This window comes from Protomyctophum parallelum (genome assembly GCF_964188405.1).
Source record: "Protomyctophum parallelum genome assembly, chromosome: 1".
NCBI lineage: Eukaryota > Metazoa > Chordata > Actinopteri > Myctophiformes > Myctophidae > Protomyctophum > Protomyctophum parallelum.
Genome location: NC_139697.1, coordinates 84,973,652 through 84,997,104, shown reverse-complemented (window position 1 = coordinate 84,997,104; position 23,453 = coordinate 84,973,652). Strand labels below are relative to the sequence as shown.

Genomic DNA, 23,453 nt, shown 5'->3' with positions numbered 1-23,453 from the left:
GTAATCGCCCTCTTACATCTAATACACTAGCTGGTTACGGCCTCTGCATCTGGCAATGTGCTTCATATTTGAATGTCATTAAGGTGCCAATCTTAACTGGATCACTGTATGCCACTGCCAGTAAAGGGTACTTCATTAGCGCACTTTATTTGTCACATTTCAAGCAAGAAATGATTTCTGGCAGCATACGAGTGTGTTAAGTAAATGGAGACCGACGGGGGGCTGTATAGAGAGATCAACAGTCCACCAGGACCAGAGACCTGAGGACTGTCTGCCCCCTCTCACCGTTTCACCAAAGGGAAATCACTACAGTATGTCATAGTAGGAGACCTGAGATTACAGGTGGTTTTAGTTTGCAACCTACAGTATTTAGGGCATTGCCAGCCTGTCACCTCTTGTATACACTAAAAGCCACGATGAGGATTTTACAGTGCACTGTGTGTAAGAAATAGACGCAATCTGAAAGCCCATGGTCATACTGTAATTGCTATGTGTTTTTTTGTTTATTCCATGAAGCCACTCAACATTACCTCAAAAGGGATAATATTTTATTTCATCTCACCACCAAATCAATCCAGTACATGGATAGAGCATACTGTATAATTATGTACATGTACATGCATCTTCAGAATGTCATAGTAAGCCGAAATGACTGAGCCTAATTATTGTGATGACATTTTGGACATGATCAGAACAACCTGTTGCCAAATTATGTCCCAGCCATGGCAAAGATACAAGATTCTGTGTCCAATCCACTTCCCAGTGTTACTGTACGTTATTGTGAGATCCCCTGTGGAGCAGCGCTGTTCTCCTGCACTGTAATATTGACCCTTACAGGTCCATTTTTATATGTTCAGAGTTAAATGAAGACTCCAGATTGTGCCGTCTGCTCTGTGAGCAATAGTCCTTAGGAAACAAGCAGCGCCCAGTGGTTTAGGTGCCCTGTGGTTTCCTGGAGCTCCCTTACTAGCTATATTTTAACCATACTCTGTATAACATACACCCCTGTTTACCCATTGGTTTTCATGGTCTTATTGTGTGGTCCCATTTTCCAACACAATCCTGGTTGCTAGCTACACTTTGCATCCAATGCCACTTATTGGACAGAACCAGGTTGTTGGTGGAACCCTTTTACAACTAGAATTAGAAGCACCCATTGCCAAAGTTCCCATAAACGGATATCTGGCAGTACTGCAGATTAGAGCTTGTATGGGGCAAAGAGTGAGACTTTGCGTTTGTCTTTGACTTGAAAGAACACTTGAATTGATAGTTTGTGGAATCCTACTGTGACCATATTGGCCTTTGCAGTCTGTCTGGCTTGTCTGTCTACACAGCTGAGGAAGGGAAGCCCCTACTTAGACCTTGGCCAATAGCCACGATTTACAAGAGGATCTGGGACTGCATTTATAAGTGTATGTCGCTGTCCTGTGGTTTCCAGTTAGGGTGTGTGTACGTAGTGTGGCCGTCAGCGCTCCACGATTATGCCTCAGCTACAGGATTTTATGGGCATTCCTCTGGACAGCCACCTATGACTTTATGAAACACTTAAATTCGCCTTAATTGAATTTCCACGTTTTGAGGTTAGTAGCTCGGGGTTTGACCGTCACCGCAAAGAGGTACCAGAGGAGCTTGTTCCACTAAATATATGGGTGGAAGCAAAAGGCTAATCCTGCTTACTGTTTTCCTATACTTGTGCCTGTGTCTGTGTACAGCACGTGTGCATGTGTGTGAATTTTATATCTGCAAATCTATCAGATTTTCATTGGTTATTTGAGCACTGACCAATGTTATGTTTTCTATTTCTTGACGGGAGATTAGCCAAAAGGTTTGGCCAATATGGAGACAACAGTCCCGTTCTGAGTGGGCAGAGTGAGAACAAATAGCATTTTTATTGTATTTATTCTTTTTAGTTTTCATTATTAGGATGAAGCGATTAGCCCTTCAAAGCAAAAGTGATTGGACTTCTAAAGAATATCGTTTGTCCCTCAGCGACAATTTCCATGTCAAATTCAAAGCTTATGCCATCTTATTGTCATAAGATGATCATTATCAGATATCTTCTTAATCCCCCCCCAGTCAGATTGTAGGCCTTTCTGGCAAACTGTCCTCTCGCAGAGACGTCCCTCTCCATAACTCTGGGTGTTCGGAAAGTGTTGGCTGCTGTGCTCCATCATTTACTTAATAGTGTGGCTTCAGTTTCCAGCTGGTTGGAATTTGTAGCTTGGTCCTGTTTGTTTGGAGTCTGCCCTCCTGTAGTCCCTCTAGACGCTGGACCAGACTCTGTCTGAGTATACATGGGCCTCTCTACAGTCCCTCTCACTTACAGATAACCCCGCTCTCCCCCCATGCCACTTCAAAAGCCCTACTCGTACAGTAATATCTGAAGAATGACATGGGCAAAGGGGAATTGGTGGGGTGGGCTGGGAAGGGGTTGGTGAGGGATGGAGAAGAAATAACTGCATGATAAATAAAAGGAAAGATGAAAAGCCATCAAGCTGCCCCATGGCAGGTTAATTAAGTTCCCTTTTTCCTGCATTGGGGGGATTGTATCTCCTCATCTTAAAATAGCAGTGTCATAATGTGTTAAAATGCCTGCCGTTTCTAAGCTCCATTCTGTTTTTCTTCTGAGCAGGATAAAAAAAATGGGACCAGGGCCGAGAAACGAGGAATTCTCTCTTTTTGAAGGGATTTGCTTTTCTTCTTTTTTCCCGTTTCTCCGGCTTGTTGTGTGAATCGGCAGAGGGCAGAGACCAAGTATATTTTATGTCAGCAAGTGTAGAAAAACTAGTTTTTCTTGTTAATTCATCAAAACCCTGTGTGCTGTCGTGTGTTCTGGGGAGTGGCGTTCCGTCATCTGCGTGGGTCATATTCCGTCTCAATGAAATTAAACAGCTCTTGGAATACAACAATGCTGGCCCCATCTGGTCGATATTTGAAAAAATGTCAGACGTCCTGGTTCTGTGTCAGGGCTTTCTCCAGTAAAGGTTTCTGCTTCCATGTGGATCTCATTATGGCTCTCTGACTCTGACCAATCAGCAGCTCTTCATCGAGCTTATAACACAGCGGCCCTGCGCCACAGAGCTCCTTGGCGGCACTATTGTCAGGAACAAAACCGATTTATCTTCCTGTAACTCCTATTCCTCTCAAGTGCATCCCAGCACACATCTCTCCTCTGAACACAGGGCTGTCCAACACTCGCCTTCCATCAAATACAGTCTCACCTCATTAGCACTGTGTCCCTCTACCACCCCTGATGTCAGCCTCCATTACTCTACCAGGCGGAGAGCGAGAGGGGGGATATGGAAGGTGGTGGCGGTCTCGCTGTCATGTCATCATCCCTGCCATCCGGAGCCAGAGTTCGCTCTTTATTAATGAAGTGTCTGTGATGAGCCAGGGGCCTCATGTCCCTGGACCCACATAATGGTTTCACAGTTTTTGCAGGAAGAGGGGCTAAATGGGTAATGAAACGTGCTGTTAGATAAACACCAGCTAAAGTTTAAAGGAACACTGGGCTGGGGTGTTTTCTTTTCACTGTCCCTTTGAAAATAATTGGAGCAAGCCGTCGCTCAGAATCACTGTCTTTTATTGGCAAAGATATTAGACAAATGACTAAATTCTCTTGTACTTACAGACAAACTTGACACAATGGGATTCGGGACATATCATGCAAGAACAGGCTGAACACACTATATGCCTGCTACAGTGTTATTGTCATGACTGAGGAAGTTAAAACATGCATTCCACTGGAAATTGTGGTCTAAATAAGTTAGTTTTTCAATATTTCTTCCATGGTGAAATGTTTGTGAAAAGGAGCCTGATACATAAAGTTAGCCATTATTATAGAATTATACTGTATGTATTCATTTTTTCAACGGGGGAGGATACTGTACATCTGACCTTTGTGTTCAACTCCAAGGTTGTCAGGTGTGTAATGTCTCTGAATCTTCATGGGAAGTGTCGTGATCAAAGTTTTAGTTTTTAAATTGGCCGTTGAACATACAGTATATGCCCAGGTCATTTGTTTTGTTCTTTTGATTTTTATTTATTTTCTTTTAATTGTGATCCTGTTTACAGAAGCTGCAATGTACCTCAAGCACCACTATGCTGACCAAGGCCAAGTGCAAATATAAACATGCACATGCTGTAATGATATTGTGTCAACACACGTGTTCTTTTATGGTATTTGGCTCCCTACACCGCAAAATCTCTGGTGCTAGTTAACTCGGAGAGTGCGAAAATTGACCCTTAGGGGTCCATGGTCACACTCTGAGTTAAACTAACGCTCCAGATTTTCTATTCAGCCACAAGCTACAACAGTCTGCATCAGCGCAGCCATTCTGGAGAAGTTGTAATCCCCCCCCTCCCTTCTCCAGGGCTGTAGGAGCTGGAGATGAACACCTGTCAGCAGCCCTGCCATCACTCATGACTCCTCCATTCCTGTAGACAGGCGAGGAGAGGCTGTATCTCCTCATTTCCTCCTGCCAAGCTCAGCCTGTAGTGTAGGCTCTATATTTTAAGTGCATCTTACATTTGTACCTTGTTGTATCCACTGGAGCCAACAGTACCTTTTTATCTGGAGTTTACTTAGCCACTTAAGTTATACTTTGGTGGGGGCACGGTGGCACAGTCAGCAGTGCTGTCGCCTCACAGCTAGAAGGTCCTGGGAGGGGAAAGGAACTGGTCGGAATAACGTGTTCCTTCCCTGAAAAGAAGCATAGAAGGAAGCATGAGGTCAGTCCGCTGCCCCCCCAGGTTGGCAGAGGAAGTGTAGCGCCCAGGAATATAATCGATAATTGACACTGGGTGAAAAACATTTGTTGCAAAATCGTGGTAATTTTTTTTATAATAATTAAAGAAAAAAAATATTATACTTTGGCTACTTGAAAGTAGACGATCTACAAGCTCACAGCATGTCACAATGCTGTAGCTAGATTGGTTGTTTTAGATTTTTTTGAAAAATGGATACAACTTATAAATGTAGGAAATGTTCACCTATGACATGCCCAAAATAAGGAATCCAGGGTATTTCTTTTTCCATCAAAATGTCCTTAAAACATCGCCAGGCGTACTACTTTACCACCCGTACTACTGTAGGTATTCTCAAATAAACGTTTTGGCTTGAACAGAGCCCATATAGGTTGCTTCAATTCAGAAGTGGCCTTGTTCCAGCTCATTAGAGTGTTAGAAACCACACATTCAACCTCACACATTTCCCATACTGAGAATTAATGGAACAATCTGGATGGTTGGCCTGCAAATCTCTTGGTGGAAGGAAAAAACGGTGTGAGTTAATGCTTTGTGAGTTTGACTGAACAATAGCTGTTTGTTTCTCTTTCATCCCACCACCTCTGCTTCATTCTTGCAGCCCCAGTCTGGAGCTCAAATAAGAGACATGGACATTATTATCATTATTTATTTTTGCTTTTCATGGAGAGTAAAATATTGTACTCATTGCAAATGATCATGGAGCATGATTGTCTGTTTACATGGGGCTGCGTGATGATTCCAGGTTAAATGCTATTTTTATATAGCGCCTTTATCCAAAGTGCTTTCATTCACCCATTCACACACTGACGGCAGAGGAAAACATGCAAGGCACCATCCTGCTCATCGGGAGCAGTTAGGGTTCTTGCTCAAGGACACTTGGACACAAACACAGGGAGAGCCAGGGATCAAACGGGGAACCTTCCATTTCCCAAGAGGCCGCTCTACCTCCAAAGCCACTGAGTGGGTCTACACAAAGTCCAAAAAGTTGAGCAAAAGCAATATCACAAGTCACTCTGCAGGAATTTGATACACTTGGATTTGTGGTGTAATCTTGAGGGGGAAGAGTGGTATGTCTCAAAGCACCTTTTTTTGCTATTGTAAATGGAGGTTTTCAGCAACTGTAGAGAAAGTAGAGAGAATAAATATATTGGTTGTAGGATAGGCAAACAAATTTAAAGTGTGAGGTTATTGCTAGTGGAGTTCCTAGGTTCAGAGGAACGCGAACTCTGAACAGCTCTTGATCTGAGGACATTGTGATCTTTATGAGCATTATGAGATTCTTCCTGATCTGATTCATAACAAACTAGAAGAAGTGCCCCTCGGGGCACAGGTTTCCACCAGGATTTATTTGGATAGAATCTAATAAAAGGACTAATATGAAAAAGAGTGTTGCACATAAATGGGCCTCCTGGTGGCGCTCGAAAAGGCAGAATTGAAAAAATGCAGGCCAGATGTTTTTCCTTGGGCTGTAGGGAGTGTGCACACGTTTTGAGCATTCAAAGTTTTATGCAGATCGGTGCATGTAAATACGTGACCTGTTATAGCGCCACCATGAGGCTGATTTGAAAAATGTCAAGTGGCATTGCTTTCTCAGCCTAGTGGGAATATGCGTGCACAGTTTCACTGAACTCATGATTTACAGTATTTTGTACAAAACGGGGCACTCCTGAAAACTTTGGAAGGCAATCTTAGCCAATCAGTGTATAATCTGAGATCATGTGTACCGATTTGCGTGAGATTTGGATGAAATCTGTGCGACTAATCTAAACAAATGTGTTTGGCAGAAATCGACCTCATGGTGGTGCTATAACTGGGAGATGTGGAAAATGCAGGGAAAATGTTTTGCCATGGGAGCTCTAGGGAGTGCACATACAAAGTTGTACACAGATCAATGCAGTTATAGATAAAAACAGGAATTGGCCTGAGGCTGATTTGGAAAAGGTTAAGTGGCATGTCGTCCTCTGCCTAGTGAAAATGTGCGTGTATAATTTCACTGAAATTGCACGTTGCGTTTGTGATTTGTGGCATTTTGTTCGAAACGGACCAATCATGCGAGCTGGAATATGGGAAATGGTGCAGATCCGTGTTGATCACTTGACTATGGAGATAGTGTATACCGAATTGCTTGATGTTTGGATAAAATGTGTACGAGTAATCTACAGAAATGTGTTTTGCCAAAAGTGGCCTCATGGTGGAGCTATAACAGGCCGTTGTGGAATATTTGGGGGAGAGGTTGGCATCCAGGGAGTGTCTGTGCACAGTTTGGCATGAATGGGGCCAACAGTGCTGGAGATTAGCTGGTAACGGACGGACGGACACACACACACACATACACATGGACGGACGGAGTGCAAAAAATACTCTCTCCCTAGCTCTGGTCCATAGCCAATGCTTCTATGATTCTGCCCTGCATTGGCTATGCTACTTTCGCTTTTAACTCTCACATGAAACTCAGACCAGCCTCTCCTCTTTAGCGTAAATAAAAAGAACATTTTTTCTACTCACCAAAACAAAGGCGGGTTGTGTCATTAGAAAGCCTACTTTCCTTAGTGGACGCACTCTGAGCCCCCCACCACACGTATAAACGGTACTTTTTGGCCAAAAGGGATTTTGTTTCCACCGGGAAAAAAATACTTTTAGTTACTCCAATGCGCCCTCTACCGATATTGCCCAGAGAAATGCCTCATAGAGAATAGAGAAATCCCTTTCTGGCCAAAATGTACCGTTTATACGTGTGGTGGGGGGCTCCGAGTGCGTCCACTAAGGAAAGTAGGCTTTCTAATGACACAACCCGCCTTTGTTTTGGTGAGTAGCAAAAACGTTCTTTTTAAATACGCTAAAGAGGAGAGTTGCATGTGAGATTTAAAAGCGAAAGTAGCATAGCCAATGCAGGGCAGAATCATGGAGACAATGACGAGCAATATTCTAGTAAGGAGTTTTATAACTAATGGTGAGGTACTCTAGATAAAAATGGAGAAATGTATGTGAGTTGCATCATACATACACCACGGAATTAGTGGTTAGATGTTGCAAAGATTAGCTTCAAGTCTTATCAATATTTCATTGTAAAGAAACAATTGTTGGACTATGACTGTACTTTGAGTCCAAGCGTCCCTACCCATTGGCAGTGTAAAGAACGTTTTAATGTCCTTAACACTGTGCAGGGTCACAGTTGAACAAACCCAGATGACCAGGGAATGCTCTGGGCCCTCCAAAGTAAACCGGACACGGCCTATACTCTTCCCGTACTGTGGCAGGTCTTAATTTGATACTTGGAGCCAATGGAAAAGAAAGCCTAGAGACGTCTTTATACTTTGCACCGTTCAGCTGGTCTCGATTTTCCATCACCTTTTTCTAAATTAAAATTTCAGGCAGTATTGTTGGCGTTGAAGATTAGTCCCACAGTGTACGAGCTGTTAACTACGTAATGTGTGTCTCATCAGACTCTACGACTCTGCTTTTCTTACACCTACATTTATTATTTTACTGAGGCTGACTGCAAAAAAAAGGCAAGCCATCAACAATATATACATTACTGATATTGCGTAAACCAAGACATTTTGTTCATGCTAACTCACGGTTCACCGGTGTTACGTGAGATAAAACATTACAATATCAATATGCTTCCACAGCAGGGCACGCTGGCGCTGTCGCCTCACAGATAGAAGGTCCCAGGTTCGATTCCCGCCAGAGACACTGTACACTACACATCACCCTGGTCAGCTGATGATTCCATCAGGCGACCCGGCTGACCATGCACTATGTCCTACCGGTGAAACCCCCCTCCCCCTGTCAGGTCATGAGAAGCAGCCTGCTCACTCCTCATGCATTGAAGGAAGCATGGGCTCAGTTCGGGGCTCTCCCAGTTTGGCAGAGGGAAGGTACAGTAACACCCAATATTACAGCTTAGGCAATCAAGACCGGGTGAAAAATTGGTTACAAAATCGTGGGATAAAAATTATATTAAAACTTAAATGCTTAATTTAATTGCAGCAGTTTTTATACATGAACATTTGTGCTGAGCATTGTTCTTTCCGAGGCATAATGTGACTATTAGAAAGTGCACCACAATGCCGGGCTGTGTGCGACCAGCTAAGTCCTGGTTTATCAGACGGCTTATGGCTAGAATGCCTGCTAATACTTAATATGTTCATAACCCCATACTGATAGCTCTGTCTGACTCATGGACACACACATGCGCGTGCACGCACGCACACGGCACTCCTGCAATACTGCAGTATAAAAAGCCATGTAGCTACACCTACATAATGCAGAAGTGTAGGGTATGTGTATTTTAAAATGCATAGCACACATATCTAATCCTTTGCTATGTGAATATGTGAAAGACCTCTTGTTTCCCAAACGATTACTTTTATCCTCGCCAACCCACATTCCTCCATGGACCAGTTTAATATTGCATATTTTACCCAAGTGAAGCAGCGGCGGGATCTGGCAGGAAATCCTTTTGAAGTGTGTGAAATATTGGAGTTGGAGCTGTAATCTAGGGCTCTGTGTAACAGTTTTGATAAGACATGTATTTTGCCCGCCAGCCTTACTGTGGCAGAGTGTCTGCAACATCACTAGTGTCTAATGGAATAAATACATCCATTTATTTTCCCCAGTGTTGGAAAGAAAACTATCCTACTCAAGTAAAAGTACTGTAAGAATACTTTTGAAAAGTTAAAGTACTGTACAAAAGTATAGGAGGAAACCTTGTCCAAAGTCCAAAACTGTTATTTTTCTGAAAATAGACAAAGAGCCTGTGTAATGGATCCTATGTAGTTATTATTTAGTCACAAGCTCTTGTTAATACTTTTCATTGGTTCAATATTTATAAAACCTACATAAACACTCAACATCTTGCAAAAATATCAGATCGGCTATTTTTGTTACCATTGTGTGACACTAGTATGACGAAGTAGAGCATTAAATCATGTAAGATTTACATAAATGGTTGAAATATGAATCCCGGCAGCAGCCATCTTTTTAGTATAAAGCCTGATTTATACCTGGTTGCTGAAAACACGCTGAAAACAGCAGATCCACAAGCTCACAATGTGTGTTGTGAGCTGCTATTGTTTGAACTGTATGTATAGCCTGCTATTTGTGGTTAAATTAAGTATAACCATTTCGATGTGAAAACAGTCAAAACACCCTGACAAACAAGATAGATTGATCGTTCTGGGGAAATTCAGTCACCAGTGGCAGCACAGCAGTTCAGTTACAGATACAGAATAAGAAAAGCAGAAAGGTACAGTAAGATACAGAAAGGGTAGCAATACAGAAGGACCATGGGGTCAGGGGAAGAATGTCATCACAAAAAGCACCAATGAACAAGATTATATAGCTATACACCTATAGAATAGACTGCACTATGCACAACACAAAATCACAGTCTGTCGTCACAGTATTATGCCCAAAAGCACAATCAAATGCATAAACAAAACGGTATACACACAATATTCCTCAGTACGGTATACACACAATATTCCCCAATATAAAGAGTTCACTTCAGAACAAAACAAACAAACGATTACATTTCTTCAAAGTGATGAGCATGTTTTCTTTATAAGAAAGCCTTCTCAGAGATGAAGAGCTTCAAAGTAAACTTCAGTGGAATCTCCTCCTGATTTTGACGTGACGGCACAACTGTAGATTACTTCTAAAAGTAGATTTTAGAATGCATTCGCATTCCTTAATCACTTCTAGTTTCACTCACTTGTCAGTGAGTGAGACGGCAGCATAAAAGAAGGCATCTGGATCTCTGTCACTGTGAGAGAGGGATCTGGATCTCTGTCACTGAGAGAGGGAATTCTGAAAGTCCTTAGTTACTCAGGGCGATGTAGAGGAATGTGCATGGTGTGCCAGAGCAGCCTTTCCCTATGACCCCTGACCCCTCCGTAAGACTAATACAAAACCTCAGTCGTAAAGCCATCCATAAAATAAAGAGGAGAAAAAACGTAGAAAAGAAAACAATGTGCCCATTGAGAGTAAATGGAGGAGAGTTAGCGAGAAATTGTGGCTAGCCCGAGGCCAGGATGGGCACCTGACCACAGACCATATATTCATCCATCTGCCCGGCTCACTGTTTTCCTAGAGGCCTTGTGGAAACACGGCACGGGCTAAAAAAAAAGATTCCTCAGTAAAATACCGCACTACTTTTTATTCCAAATAATAAAATGACTGTGATCAGACTCTGGCTAAAATTAAAATGTTTTAATGGTTATATTTGGCAGCGTCATTTGAAAGGCACATTACAACTAGGGCAAAGCTTGTTATATTTATTGAGGAACACTTTGCTCCATTAATACATCTTTCCATCTGCAGTAGTAGTAGTATAGGCCATGTGAACTGGGCTCAGGCTACCCTGCCATTCACTCCAGTCACCCGTCACACATCCTGTGCCCGTGGCTAACTGGGTTCCAATTGCCATTCAGACCACGAACGTTTGCGGCTACACTCAAGAACAAACTCCATGTGTTTCAAATTTTTAAATACAAAGTGCAGTATTAGCATATTCTCCTAATTCTGCCCCAAGTAGAGCTGTGATAGATGGAGGTGGCTCAACATGGAGGATTGATGAAGGGCGTGCATGCCAGCAATGCTAACAGGACGTTGACCTCAGTGTTGTGACTCCACCAACAGGGTCAGTCTGGGCGTTGGGTTACATTACTTAATAACATGGCTCTGATGTCACTGTGGCCAGGGAGTGAGACGTTAGCCCCTGGGGTGCCAGACCAGCCCTCGAGGATGGTGGCTCTTCCCATAGGTGTCACTGTAGCATGCTTGCAGCACCCTCATTAATCCAGGCCTTATAACCTCAGTATGAAACTGCTGTCTTCAAGCGGGACACATGAATCTCCCCCACCAGCCACCATCAGTCCTTCCTCCCAACTAGGATTGGGGTCAACGGGGAATAAAATTGGTCTCTTGTCACTGGTGGTCTCCCTACCTACCATTCATCCCACACAGCCTTTCCCGTAATTATGTAAATCTGTTGACTGTATATGGCGGCTATACGATACTCAATAAGGTGTAACAACAAGTAATGCAAAGGAAGAGCCTGGTTTGAATTAAGACTGCTTTTGGATTTGGCTCAAGCACACTGGTGAATCAAACACACCTGTGTTGCATTATCACAGGAGGAGGGGGGGGGGGGGTGTGCAGGACAGAGAAAGTCAGAAAAGAAGTGAAGCTCAAGGGTAGTAAATGGAGCGCTAGAACTTGGACTTTGCTATACCAAGAACAGTTTTATCATATGCTTGTTTAACATGGTAACAGGGACAGGAAGTACAAAGAATATTAGATTTCCCTCTTTTTTTTTTCAGAGCCATGCTTAGAGATACAGTACAGTTTGTACAGTTATCCTAAGTCAATGGCTAGTTTAGTGTGAGGTTTGCTTCGGTTTTCAAACTCGGTACAGTGATAAAGCCATGTCCAAAGTCAATGACGTCTTTTAGTCAAACACCATAATCCTTAACATGCTCTGCCATTATCTAATATCTAATCTTTTAGAGGTGTGGATATGTTTATGGAAGTGAAAGGGTCACTGACGTTTGCACACTGCAACATGATGGGGTGGAGTCTGAAAAATGAAATGCTTTTACCCCATACTATAGTCCAAAACCCAGAAATAACACCTGGAACCTGATACATTTCATACTTATCTACCAATGTGTTGACTGGAATTAGTGTTTTGTTAATAAAATGTGGACATAGAATAAAATACCACTTGACACATAGAAAGCACCAGACCCAGCATGTGTGAGCATGCATGCGTACATGCGCGTGTGTGTGTTATTGTAACTCCCACGTTCCATTCGGGTCAGTGTGGTACAGTTTAATTATTAATAATTGTGGTGCAATTATGATGCGTGTCATTGACGCTCGCATCACTGATGCTCGCAACACTGACGTTTTAAATCTGTCAGCGCCTTTGTATTTGAATCAATGGGAGTTATGATATAACTAACAAGTGGCCTCACATGACTCTTGTCATTGACGTTCGCATCACTGACACTCGTGACACTGATGTCAGAGCCTTGATATATGTATATCTTCTTATATTTGAATCAATGGGAGTTATAATTGAACTACTACTCAACTAATGCCTACAGTAACGAGGGAAAACTATATGCAGCATGCTTTAACGTATAGACATGAATACAGAAATTGGAGAAGATAATTACAACGCTCATATAATCATTTAAGCTCTAATATAACTTACAAATATTATTTGTTATTTGTTAGCGACAATGTAGACTCTTAACACTCCAAAAATGGGGAAAGATATCTTCTATGGTAAACAAACGCTTGTGGTGTTTATGAGTCCTGCTTCTCGGTTTGGCTTTGGGACATGATGGTAATGACTGTGGCATTTTATCCAAGGCCAAAAAGGCCTAAAGTTTGAACGGACTGTATTTCTGTATTGGACAAATTAGATGACACTAGCCAAACTGGAAGAGCATTTCAGTTGTTCTCTGTATATTTTGTGAGACACATGAAAGGTTGCAGTGATTAATCAAGTTGGATTTCATATCCCACGCTACACCACATGATTGTTGAGGGTCTGAGGCTTGATTGCGCTCTAAAATTGTTAGTTTTGACCTATTGTTTCCCCCCACACAAAGTTGTTGATGGAAAATATAAAGGCCATACAAATACAATACACAACTTGAATAACTAGAAATGACAGAAACATATCATACAGCCCCTCAGCTGTTATTTATTATGTTGAACGTATTGCTTCCAACTTATCTAGAAGGAGGGGGCACACGTTAGTCCGATGTCCCGTTAGTCTGACATACGTGGCGGGTTAAGACTCACCCGTGGCTTCCGTGTGTGGTTATGGCTAGGGTTAGGATAGGGTTAGTACTGTCGGATTATTGGGTCGTCGGACTAACGCTATGCACCCATCTAGAAGTTGTTCGAGATGACTCCTTTTCTTTACCCCCAAATTGCTCATTCATACAAGCAAACTCAATTAATTATACTTAAATTAAGTTGAACAAAGTATTCTTTTTGTCTGGCAAAATTTCCAACTCAAACTTTTCTTTATCTCTAAATGTCAAGCTTGTTTTATTGTAAGAATTCATGATTAAGTTTAGCTGTGAAAAATATTAGTTTGGTTCTGGCAGCTTTGCCAGAAACTGACATGTCTCTGTGGAACAACTAAACCATTTATTCAAACATCAAAGCAGTAGATGAAAAAGAAAGCACAATGTACAGTATTGTATATAAAATAGGAGTTCTAAAGCACTGATTCCATCGCTGCATGTTTAAGTTATTTACTCCATTAACAGTCTACTTATATTTCTCGTAGGATAGGTCTGCAAGTGAAAAGACTTGGGTCTATGGAGTCACCATTACTCCTCTAGAGTCTAGTAGAGACCGCCTGGTGTCTGTAAAATGTGTACAAATTATAGTGAAGAGAATGAGAAACGTCTTGATACTCGGATATCCATACTATGTAAAACATAGTAGTAATATTTAGAGGCTAATGTTTTTGTTACACCAGTGTTTAAACAGGTAGTGACAGCAACACTTGGTGACACCACTACAGTAAGTACTGTATATTCAAGTACATCACAACTTTATTTTACAAGGAGTAAAAGAGTGGGGGAAATTATGTTCTGTAGCCCACAAGCTGATTTTGTTAAACTATGACCTTTTTTCACCAAGGAAAACTAAATGAAAACTAAATAGAAACTAAGCTATGATGACTAAAACTAAGACTAAATAAATATATTCACAATTTAATCAACAAATAAAAACTAGACAAAAATGTTAGGGATGGACTAGTGGAGAAGAGATCCAGTAGAAATAAAATACAAGTCGCTGCAACGCATTGTGAGCTTGTAGATCTGCTATTTTCAGCATGCAACCATGTCTAAAATCAGCCATTATAATGCCATGCCATCAAGGCCCGCCAAAATATATTTTAGTCAACTTAAAGTCAACTATAGATTTAGTCTACTAAAATCATACATTTAGTCAACTAAAACTAGCCTAAAATGTGACTAAAACTAAATGAAAATGTATTCAAAAGACTGACTACAACAAAATCAACATTTACTGTCAAAAACAACACTGCATAGTAGAGATAAAAGGTCAGGATGACCAATAACAAAACAACTATTTCAAATACACAGTACATACTGTACAGTAAGGTGTGTGCTTAATAAATAAATTCATAAAATCAAATAGAACTAAAGGCAGAGCTCAGTCCCCTTTGAAAGTAGCAGCAGATATCAAATACGTTTGAAGTGGGTGGTCCTAAGGTCTCAAACTGGTATTCTTAATGAACTGTGGGATGTGGCCACAGAGAAACTAATTTTAACACTTACTGTAAACTTTACAAAAAAATCACAAAAAAATCGAATAGGACTGTGGCACTGCCACTGCCACTAACGGCCACTAAAAATGGCTTCGACATGGCTCCCACTGCGACCTTTATGAAAATACAGAAAGTAAAGAAATGCGAGAGAGAATGCATAAACAAACACATATACTAACATATGCTTAGACATTTCTCACCGCTGTGGTGAGGCTCAATGCGCATGAACCACTTCCTTTGCAAGGGACCAGTGAAGAGGAAAGCTTGAATATCATTATACCTGGCATGAAGAATCACATAGGCAGGCAAAGTTGACTATGGCTGTGTTGGCTACTCAAACTTAATCATGTTACTGTCTGTTGAGTGCTGCAGACTATTATAGGAATGTGTTCTTAAGACCTTCGTGTGGTACAGCTGATGCATGTGTTTTGCAAGCACCAGCCAGACAGACACTGCCAAAGGACACTAGAGAATGCCCATAATCTGTGTGCACCGGGTGAGAAGCTGTGGCCAAATCTGCGTTTTATTGCATATTTTTCACTTGATATAGAATCTCACGGCATATGAAGAAAGAGATAAATGTGATGAAAATCCAAGAGTCATGATATGGGGATTTTGGAATGAAGTGAAACCACCCTTTTCCCACGTTCTGTGGGAACAATGACTTTTCTTTGTAAACTCCTTTTTTGTTCGCTTTTGCTCAGTGCATCAAACTTTGGTCTCAGCGATCACCAATTGAGCATTATTTTATATAATTATATTCATATTTAACCACATTATTCCTATTGTCCCTATTCTGGTGAATGGGCATGTCATAATAGGTGAACATCTACAAGGCAAGCTTGGTGTAGAGGGAAAAAAGGAGGGTGTGGGTGCCCAATCCCTGGGGGACCCCGGTCAATGAAGTGCAAGTGGTTAATATTTCATAGTGTTTTCATGAGAGGGCACGATAAACGAGATGAGCTGTCTTCTGCCAGACTGTAATGTGTTAACCTACAGTAGCCTAGCCTATACTGTGGTTACGCGCTCTTGTTTTGTCTGGGCATAATTATTTTGTTCAGTGATGAATTGCTACATGATGGTGTGTTTTTGACCAGAATCGGGTTTTAAAATGGCATGTTATTCATCTTTATTGTTTTTATTGCCATGGACATGCTTTTCATTGTCCATTTGTAATAGATGTCATTTTGAAGAGACATGCATTTGAATTATTGCCAGTGGCAGGTTTGTTTCAAGAGCTAGAGGGCCTCTAGTTATCTGTATAGAGGTGCACATGATCTCTCCTGGATTCTCTAGAGCCTGTATCAGCCAGAGGGATAGTGGAAGGAGACACAGCTGGATAGACCCCTCCGAAACAAGTCGACATAAGACCTAATGAACCCCCTGATTGCCCACCCTAGGGACTTGGTAAGAACTATGTACGCTGCGATTTACAATTTTAGTTTTTTTCCCTTGTGGGTAAAGACACTCTGATTGTAAATCACTGGGTAATTGTCAGTGATGCAGGTCTGACATATAGAGGACACTCACAGAGTTTGATTTGAGGAGGCTTGACCCTTTGACATTATGTGAAGTAACCACTCCTGATGACAAATATCCAGCTTCCCTGATTTCCTCGGCTGACCATCTCCGGTGAGCGTGGCGGAACCCCTCTTCGTCAGACGATGCTAATAACCTCCATCAACAGAACTCTTGTGACTGTGGCGCTGACAGGCGGCCTGACCAATGGTCTCATGGCTAAGGAGGGGGGAGTCGCAATTCCCGGGCCACCCTCCTATAGCGTGTCACCACCAATCAGCCTCAAGACACCCAGGGGCCCGCCCACATTTGTGGTCTCATCTGACGATGATTGGTAGTGACAAATACAGAGAAACAGTAATACATGGCATAAGCCAAGTTGTGTTTGTTTAGCAGTGCTAAAGAACGCGGCAAAAAACAAACAGGTTTTGCCAAATGATGGGTGGCATGTACTGTAAACTGACTGCTTCCCACTGGTTGAAGTCAGCTGTAGTGTGTTTATATATATGTGGTCTGACCTCCAGTGGATCGGCGAGGCATGGCTGTACCCACTGCATTCCTCTGGCTCTTGCTATATCTTTATGATAGATGAGGATGCTTCTTTGGACGTTACGTTTGCAGTTATGACGAGTTGATTGCGTACATCCTGTTGCTCAAACATACACTTATGCCCGGCCCTGTAGCCATATAAACAGATCACTCTGTTCCACAAATAGTCTTAAAACCCTCCAAATGCTGGTGTACTTTTTTTCCTCTCTCAAATAGGTAAACAGGGTAGGGAGTGGCTAGACACAAAGGTGCGCAAAGTGACGAAGGGCCCTAGCTGGATCTATTTCAGCGTGTCATCATGTGAAAGAACGCCACTGGGCATGCCCTCCCCTCCTCTGTCTAAGCCCTCTCGCCTTACAGCCACACTCAATGGGCTCTGGGAATTTCTCACCACGATCTGGTTAGCTCCATCACAAAGAGCCCCGTGGCCAGGCTGAAAAGAGGACTCTAGATGTAGTATGCAAGCTCCGAGAGGATGCCATGAACACTCGATACGGGGGAAACATAACATGACATGCTGTTTCTGATCAACGGATTGACAGTGATTTGTATGATTTGATCTCGGGTCGTTTACAGAGAAACCTAGGTTGTTGTTGGCAGCATATCTTCGAAGAATCCTATACAGAATCCTACAGTATATCCTATTTAACAACATGTTCAGAAATTATAAGCCGATTGTGGACTATTCTTATTGTGTGCAAATGAACCCAGTGTTCCCTCATCCTGTTCCCAAACAACTGATTACGTTTAAGAGCTATATAGCCTGGAGACTCCCAGCGAGCTGTTTATTTCCCTCTTGCTCAAGGCTTCCTTGTTGCCTGTAATTGGAACGGACATCCAGCTTCATGTCCCACACATTTCATACTCTTTACAGCCTTCCAGAGTGTTTTTTGTGGAGTGGTTGCAGCCAGTACAGTGATGTTTTCTGTTTGTCTCTCACAAGCAGGGAAGGAGGGAAAGGGGTTTAGGGTTTGCTTACTCAACAACCAAGGACCATGTTATATGCCTGCCCAGGTCTGAGGCCATGCTCAGTACACCTACACATGCTATGAGGCACGCACACACACACACACACACACACACAATGCTCTGAGGAACAACTTAATGTTGCTTCCACCAGGGAGGTCAGACCAATTCATGAATATTGATAGTCTGGCTGGCCGAGAGCTGGGTCAGCTGTGGGCCTGCAGCCTGCATGTCCCCCAAACAGTCTGGATGCGTTTAACACACCTCATTATAAAGACGGCATGAACGAGCAGCAGTCTTAATTGCCCAGTCACGTCGGTGACAGTTGTCTGCTGCCAGCCAGACACTTATCTCAAGTGTTGTTGGTGCCCACTGGCAGAGGTTTGGCAACAGAAGAAGCCTGGAGGGTCCAGATGTGCAGGTCTTTATATATTTTCTTTTCAGGACCTGACAGAGGGGAAAGAACAAAGGGCCATATTCTTTCGTTTCAGCGCTGCTTTTTTGGAGATGTTCGTGCTAGGCGTCGTAGTCCTGCAAGATGTCTTTGGAATTCACACGTGTGCCTCGGTGGAACGAGCTGTACAACAATGGAGCGCTCTCAGAGCAACACAGTGATGTCACCATGCACTTGATGGTGTCTTCACCCCTATCCAGTTTCTATATGGTGCATGCTTGGCGCAGTTCCAACACATACTGCATAGCTGTAGGGAAAACAAGAGATAATACACACATAATAGCATGCACCGGTTTGCTCTGTCTGTCTCTTACACACACTTCTGTTTCACACGCACAAACAGTGCTACGCATTCTTGAGTGTAACATGTTACATGTCAGAGGGCTCCCCTCACACGAGCGATGTGGTCATCACACGCACTTGCAGAGCTCAGCCCCACTCGCTAACAAAGGCACAGGGTTACAGCCTTATAGTGTTTTGTTAAGCCTCACAACTGTGCTTTGAGCATCACACAAAGCATACAGTATCCAGCGAACTCGGTTTGGCTTTTAGCTTGAAGACATAATATTTGCTCTGTGGTTATATCTGGTTCGTATTGATACATATCTAGAGCATAACCTGTTGATATTTCCTTGAGATTTTTTTTCTCTCTCCCTGTGCACAGAACATTCAAGGCCCCCTGCCCCATCGTTGCTATATTCTTTCTGTTGCTAAACTAGGGGCGTTATTGATCTTGGCCCGCTCTTTAAAACCCTATTCCGTTAAGCAGGCTCTGTGGACAACACTACACCATCATTTGGTCAGACCCAGAGGTTTACTCTTGGCCATGAATGGATCCCTGTGTTGTTGTTCGAGGGGTTTGGATAATTTCATCACCAGCGGCGATGTGAGGCGATACCCCGTTCCGATTCTCCATCTGTGCTGCTTTTGGTAAAGCAGCTTCGCAACTGTGATAATTGTTGTAAGCGTTTGCTCTGGCTCCCTAGCGGGGACTGGTAGGGAGTCGGGGACCTTTTGGAGCCAGAACACAGGAGTGCGTGCTCACTGCTCACACAAACATATCGGAACATATAAAATTCTAATCCACACACATGTTCAGCTCCAGTACATGTCACGCTGCACGGTACAAACACTATTCTGGCAGCTGTTCTGCGGACCTAAAGATTAAATCCATTTTGGTACAATATACCGTGCAGCAGAGAGATCTAAGAGTCTCGTACACACACACAGACACACACACACACGCATGCATGCACATAGTATGTACACATGTGTCCTGTCTGGAGTCTGGACTCCGGGTGGTGGCTGGACGGCCCCTTTGTGTTAACGCTTATGCCACTCCTGGTGCCATTAATCAAGCTTTACAAGGACCTCTATATACTGTGCTGCAGCCCGTGACAGAATATTATGCATGGCATGAGAAAACGGCCAGGATGGATGTGTTATGCTAAATACTTAACACCCCCTATACACCCCAAAAAAATCATTCATCTCCCCTTAAACTGTAAACACAAACTAGGAAGTGTGACCTTTAGCCTCTGAGGCTCAAACACTTAATTGTCCATAATTCCTCTGTTCGTCTGCCTTTCTTTCTCATTCCATCTTCAGTGAGACTTACTGTAGCAGCATGTTATGCTGGGTGAGAGACTTAGCAGCATGTTATGCTGGGTGAGAGACTTAGCAGCATGTTATGCTGGGTGAGAGACTTAGCAGCATGTTATGCTGGGTGAGAGACTTAGCAGCATGTTATGCTGGGTGAGAGACTTAGCAGCATGTTATGCTGGGTGAGAGCAGTTCTACAGGGAGTGCTGTGTTCCTCTTCATCACAATCACATTCACTTCATCACTGTATTGAAACGCGAGGGCACGTGTATATGGTCACTGTGGTGCACCAGGGGAAGTGTGTGTGTGTGTGTGTGTGTGTGTGTGTGTGTGTGTGTGTGTGTGTGTGTGTGTGTGTGTGTGTGTGTGTGTGTGTGTGTGTGTGTGTGTGTGTGTGTGTGTGTGTGTGTGTGTGTGTGTGTGTGTGTGTGTGTGTGTGTGCACGCACGTGAGAGGCTGGGGTATATACACTGGACGTGAGGCGTGATGCTCCTCTGCTGTTCAGTTAAATCAGGTTAAATAAACTCTGTGGGACATGAGGCGGCGTGATGATATACCACTCAGCTGAGGCAGAGATAGCTTTGGCTCTGGTGCTGGAGCTTCGTGGTGGCCCTGTTGGCGTTTTCCTCCCATGGTTTGGATTCTATGATGTTGGTACAGTATAAAGCACTCCAGTGTGATAGAGGGAGAATTGCAGTAGAGGCTAGATTTGGAAGTGGATTGATTAAGAAGAGAGAGAGAGAGGGAGACCACCGGTAGTGTTCACTTATTTTGCCCCATTTCCTCCAGATGTGTTTGCAATGAGCTGCTTTATCACGATCAGAGACCTCTGCCCATTAGGATTTGCAATTTTGCATCCATGCAGTTCCTAAAACTGTGTGGAAACTATTCAGAGATTTCAATAAGAATTGCATTGCAGAACCAATCCCAAATCATTGTGATAGTTTGCAGAGCAGTAGGTATAGGTTTGTCTGCAGCCTTTCCCTGGCTGTTGTAGCAAATACATTGTATTTAGATTCCACCAGGTGTATTGGTCGGCGGCGATCGTATAGTCCGGCAACGCGAGACTATGCCACCCATGTCTAGTCTCCACATCTCTCCTGCACACACCTTACACACGTCAACAAACACACATGCCAGTTGTTAGGAGAACATGTCCATTCTTGTGTGTCCCAGTAAAGAATAGTCTGATTAGTAATGATTTTACTGTCCTTCTACAATTTAAATGTAACAGTGCAGTAAAGTGTATGATGGATAATATGATGGAGCACTGATGACAATGTTTGTGTTTCCTTAATCTTCCAGTTGAGATACCAGCATGGATTGTCCACCCCAGACCTGCGGCAGACATTACCCAACCTCAAGAACTTCCTAGAACACGGCCTGCTGGTTCGCTGGTAAGTCTGTTCCAGAGAGAGAGTAGTGGCAATAACAAATATAGCTGCAAGAAGCTATACAATGGGCCCAAAAAGAAAAAAAGCTATACGCAATATACTACACAATGAGCTATATAAACATTGATGAAATTCACTGCTCGACTTTATGGCGTTGGTAGACTGGAGATGGCGGCTTTTTTTGTTACGCTGATTGGTTGAAGGGGTTGTCTGTCAGCGCTGTAGTCCCGTAACCAGGGTCCAGACTCCACTCTGATTGGTTGAAGGGGTTGTCTGTCAGCGCTGTAGTCCCGTAACCAGGGTCCAGACTCCACTCTGATTGGTTGAAGGGGTTGTCTGTCAGCGCTGTAGTCCCGTAACCAGGGTCCAGACTCCACTCTGATTGGTTGAAGGGGTTGTCTGTCAGCGCTGTAGTCCCGTAACCAGGGTCCAGACTCCACTCTGATTGGTTGAAGGGGTTGTCTGTCAGCGCTGTAGTCCCGTAACCAGGGTCCAGACTCCACTCGCATGAATGGAAAGGGGAGCTGTAACCAAGGACACAAAATTCTTTGACGTGGCGGAAAAAAGGCAGAAAAAGTGGTTTGAGCAAGTCATAAAATGTACTCATTGGGAGATCTAAATTTCAGAGGTCTTTTGAAGAATTACCTACTGTGAACTTCTGTTCCTGAGGGATTCTCACGGCCCTCTACCATATTGCCGAATTTTGTGAAGAATGATAGCACAGAACTGCCAAAACTGCTAAAATGGAGGAATTCTTACGGAAACCATTGTGGATTGTATTTAGCCATTTTAAGAAGAAAGAAGAAAAAGAAGGGTTTAACAATTGGTGTATCGAAAAATGTTCTCTGTTTATGTCAAGGCGTGGGTTTGTCCATTTGTGTTCAAATACAATGTCCATCTATTTGCCAGAGAATCACTGTTTACAAATTTATATCCACAATAGTACATCTTTCCCTTAAAAAAACCTGCACTATCCACAAGTTACACACCTATTTAATGTATCGATTTCAAATCATTGAATCGTATGGTATCGCCTAATGAATCCTGGCATCGCCTAATGAATCGTCCATGTATCACTGTTAAAATGTATCGTTACACCCCATATCATACGTATTATTGTGTAAGATAGTATATTATAATGATATAGTATAACGATACTGTTAGTACATGGTATAATAAGAATGTTAAGATAATATACAGTGTAGTGGTGTAGTATAATATACGGTAGTAGCAATCCACAGCCGTGATCCATTACTTGGAGAGGGCCCGGTCTGCAATCACACTCTTGATCTGCAGCTGGGGGTCCTGGAGGCTCTGACACTCCACTACATATGAAGTCATGTCCTATTTTGCTAAACAAAAAAACCTAAAAACTAAAAAAGGAAATCCTTCTACCAAAGGAATATTGCCCGTGTCTAATAATCACAACTTCGTACATCATTTAGACTTTCCATTTTTTCCGTATGCATAATCATCCCTGTTCTCGGATCATTCAGACCACTGCTATTCTTGTCCACAGTGTTTATGCTCCGCCGTATGACAGTGTAGATACAGATAGCTATCTCTGCCACGTGACTCCGTCCTAAGACAAAGTATAAATAGAGCATAAAACGGTTTTGTCTCATCGTGAATCATTGGTCTGAACTAAGCTTAATGGTGTTGGATAATGAGGTATTCAGTCACCGGGGTCACATTTTTAGATCTTTCCCCTGTAGTCTGATGGCCTGTAAGTAACGTTAACCCTTCCTTAAAACGGGGAGTCAGTCTGAGCCAGACTACTGCTCCACCGTCCTATAAAAGCGAAGCTGTCTTTGATCTCCACTCCTCTCCCAGGGTCGGCAGAGGGGAAAACGTGTATTACACACGT

At 42.9% G+C, this 23,453-nt stretch overlaps 2 protein-coding genes across 3 annotated transcripts in view; one reads left to right on the top strand and one right to left on the bottom strand.

Moving 5' to 3' along the window:
* thap12a (THAP domain containing 12a) overlaps positions 1-23,453 on the bottom strand; it is a 403,705-nt gene that overhangs the window by 194,836 nt on the left and 185,416 nt on the right. The gene's annotated exons all lie outside the window — the stretch shown is intronic.
* uvrag (UV radiation resistance associated gene) overlaps positions 1-23,453 on the top strand; it is a 105,356-nt gene that overhangs the window by 72,223 nt on the left and 9,680 nt on the right. For both annotated transcript variants that reach the window (XM_083783627.1, XM_083783628.1), the window contains exon 14: positions 21,498-21,589. In XM_083783627.1, the coding sequence (XP_083639753.1) occupies positions 21,498-21,589 (92 nt within the window). The remainder of the gene's footprint in view (positions 1-21,497; positions 21,590-23,453) is intronic.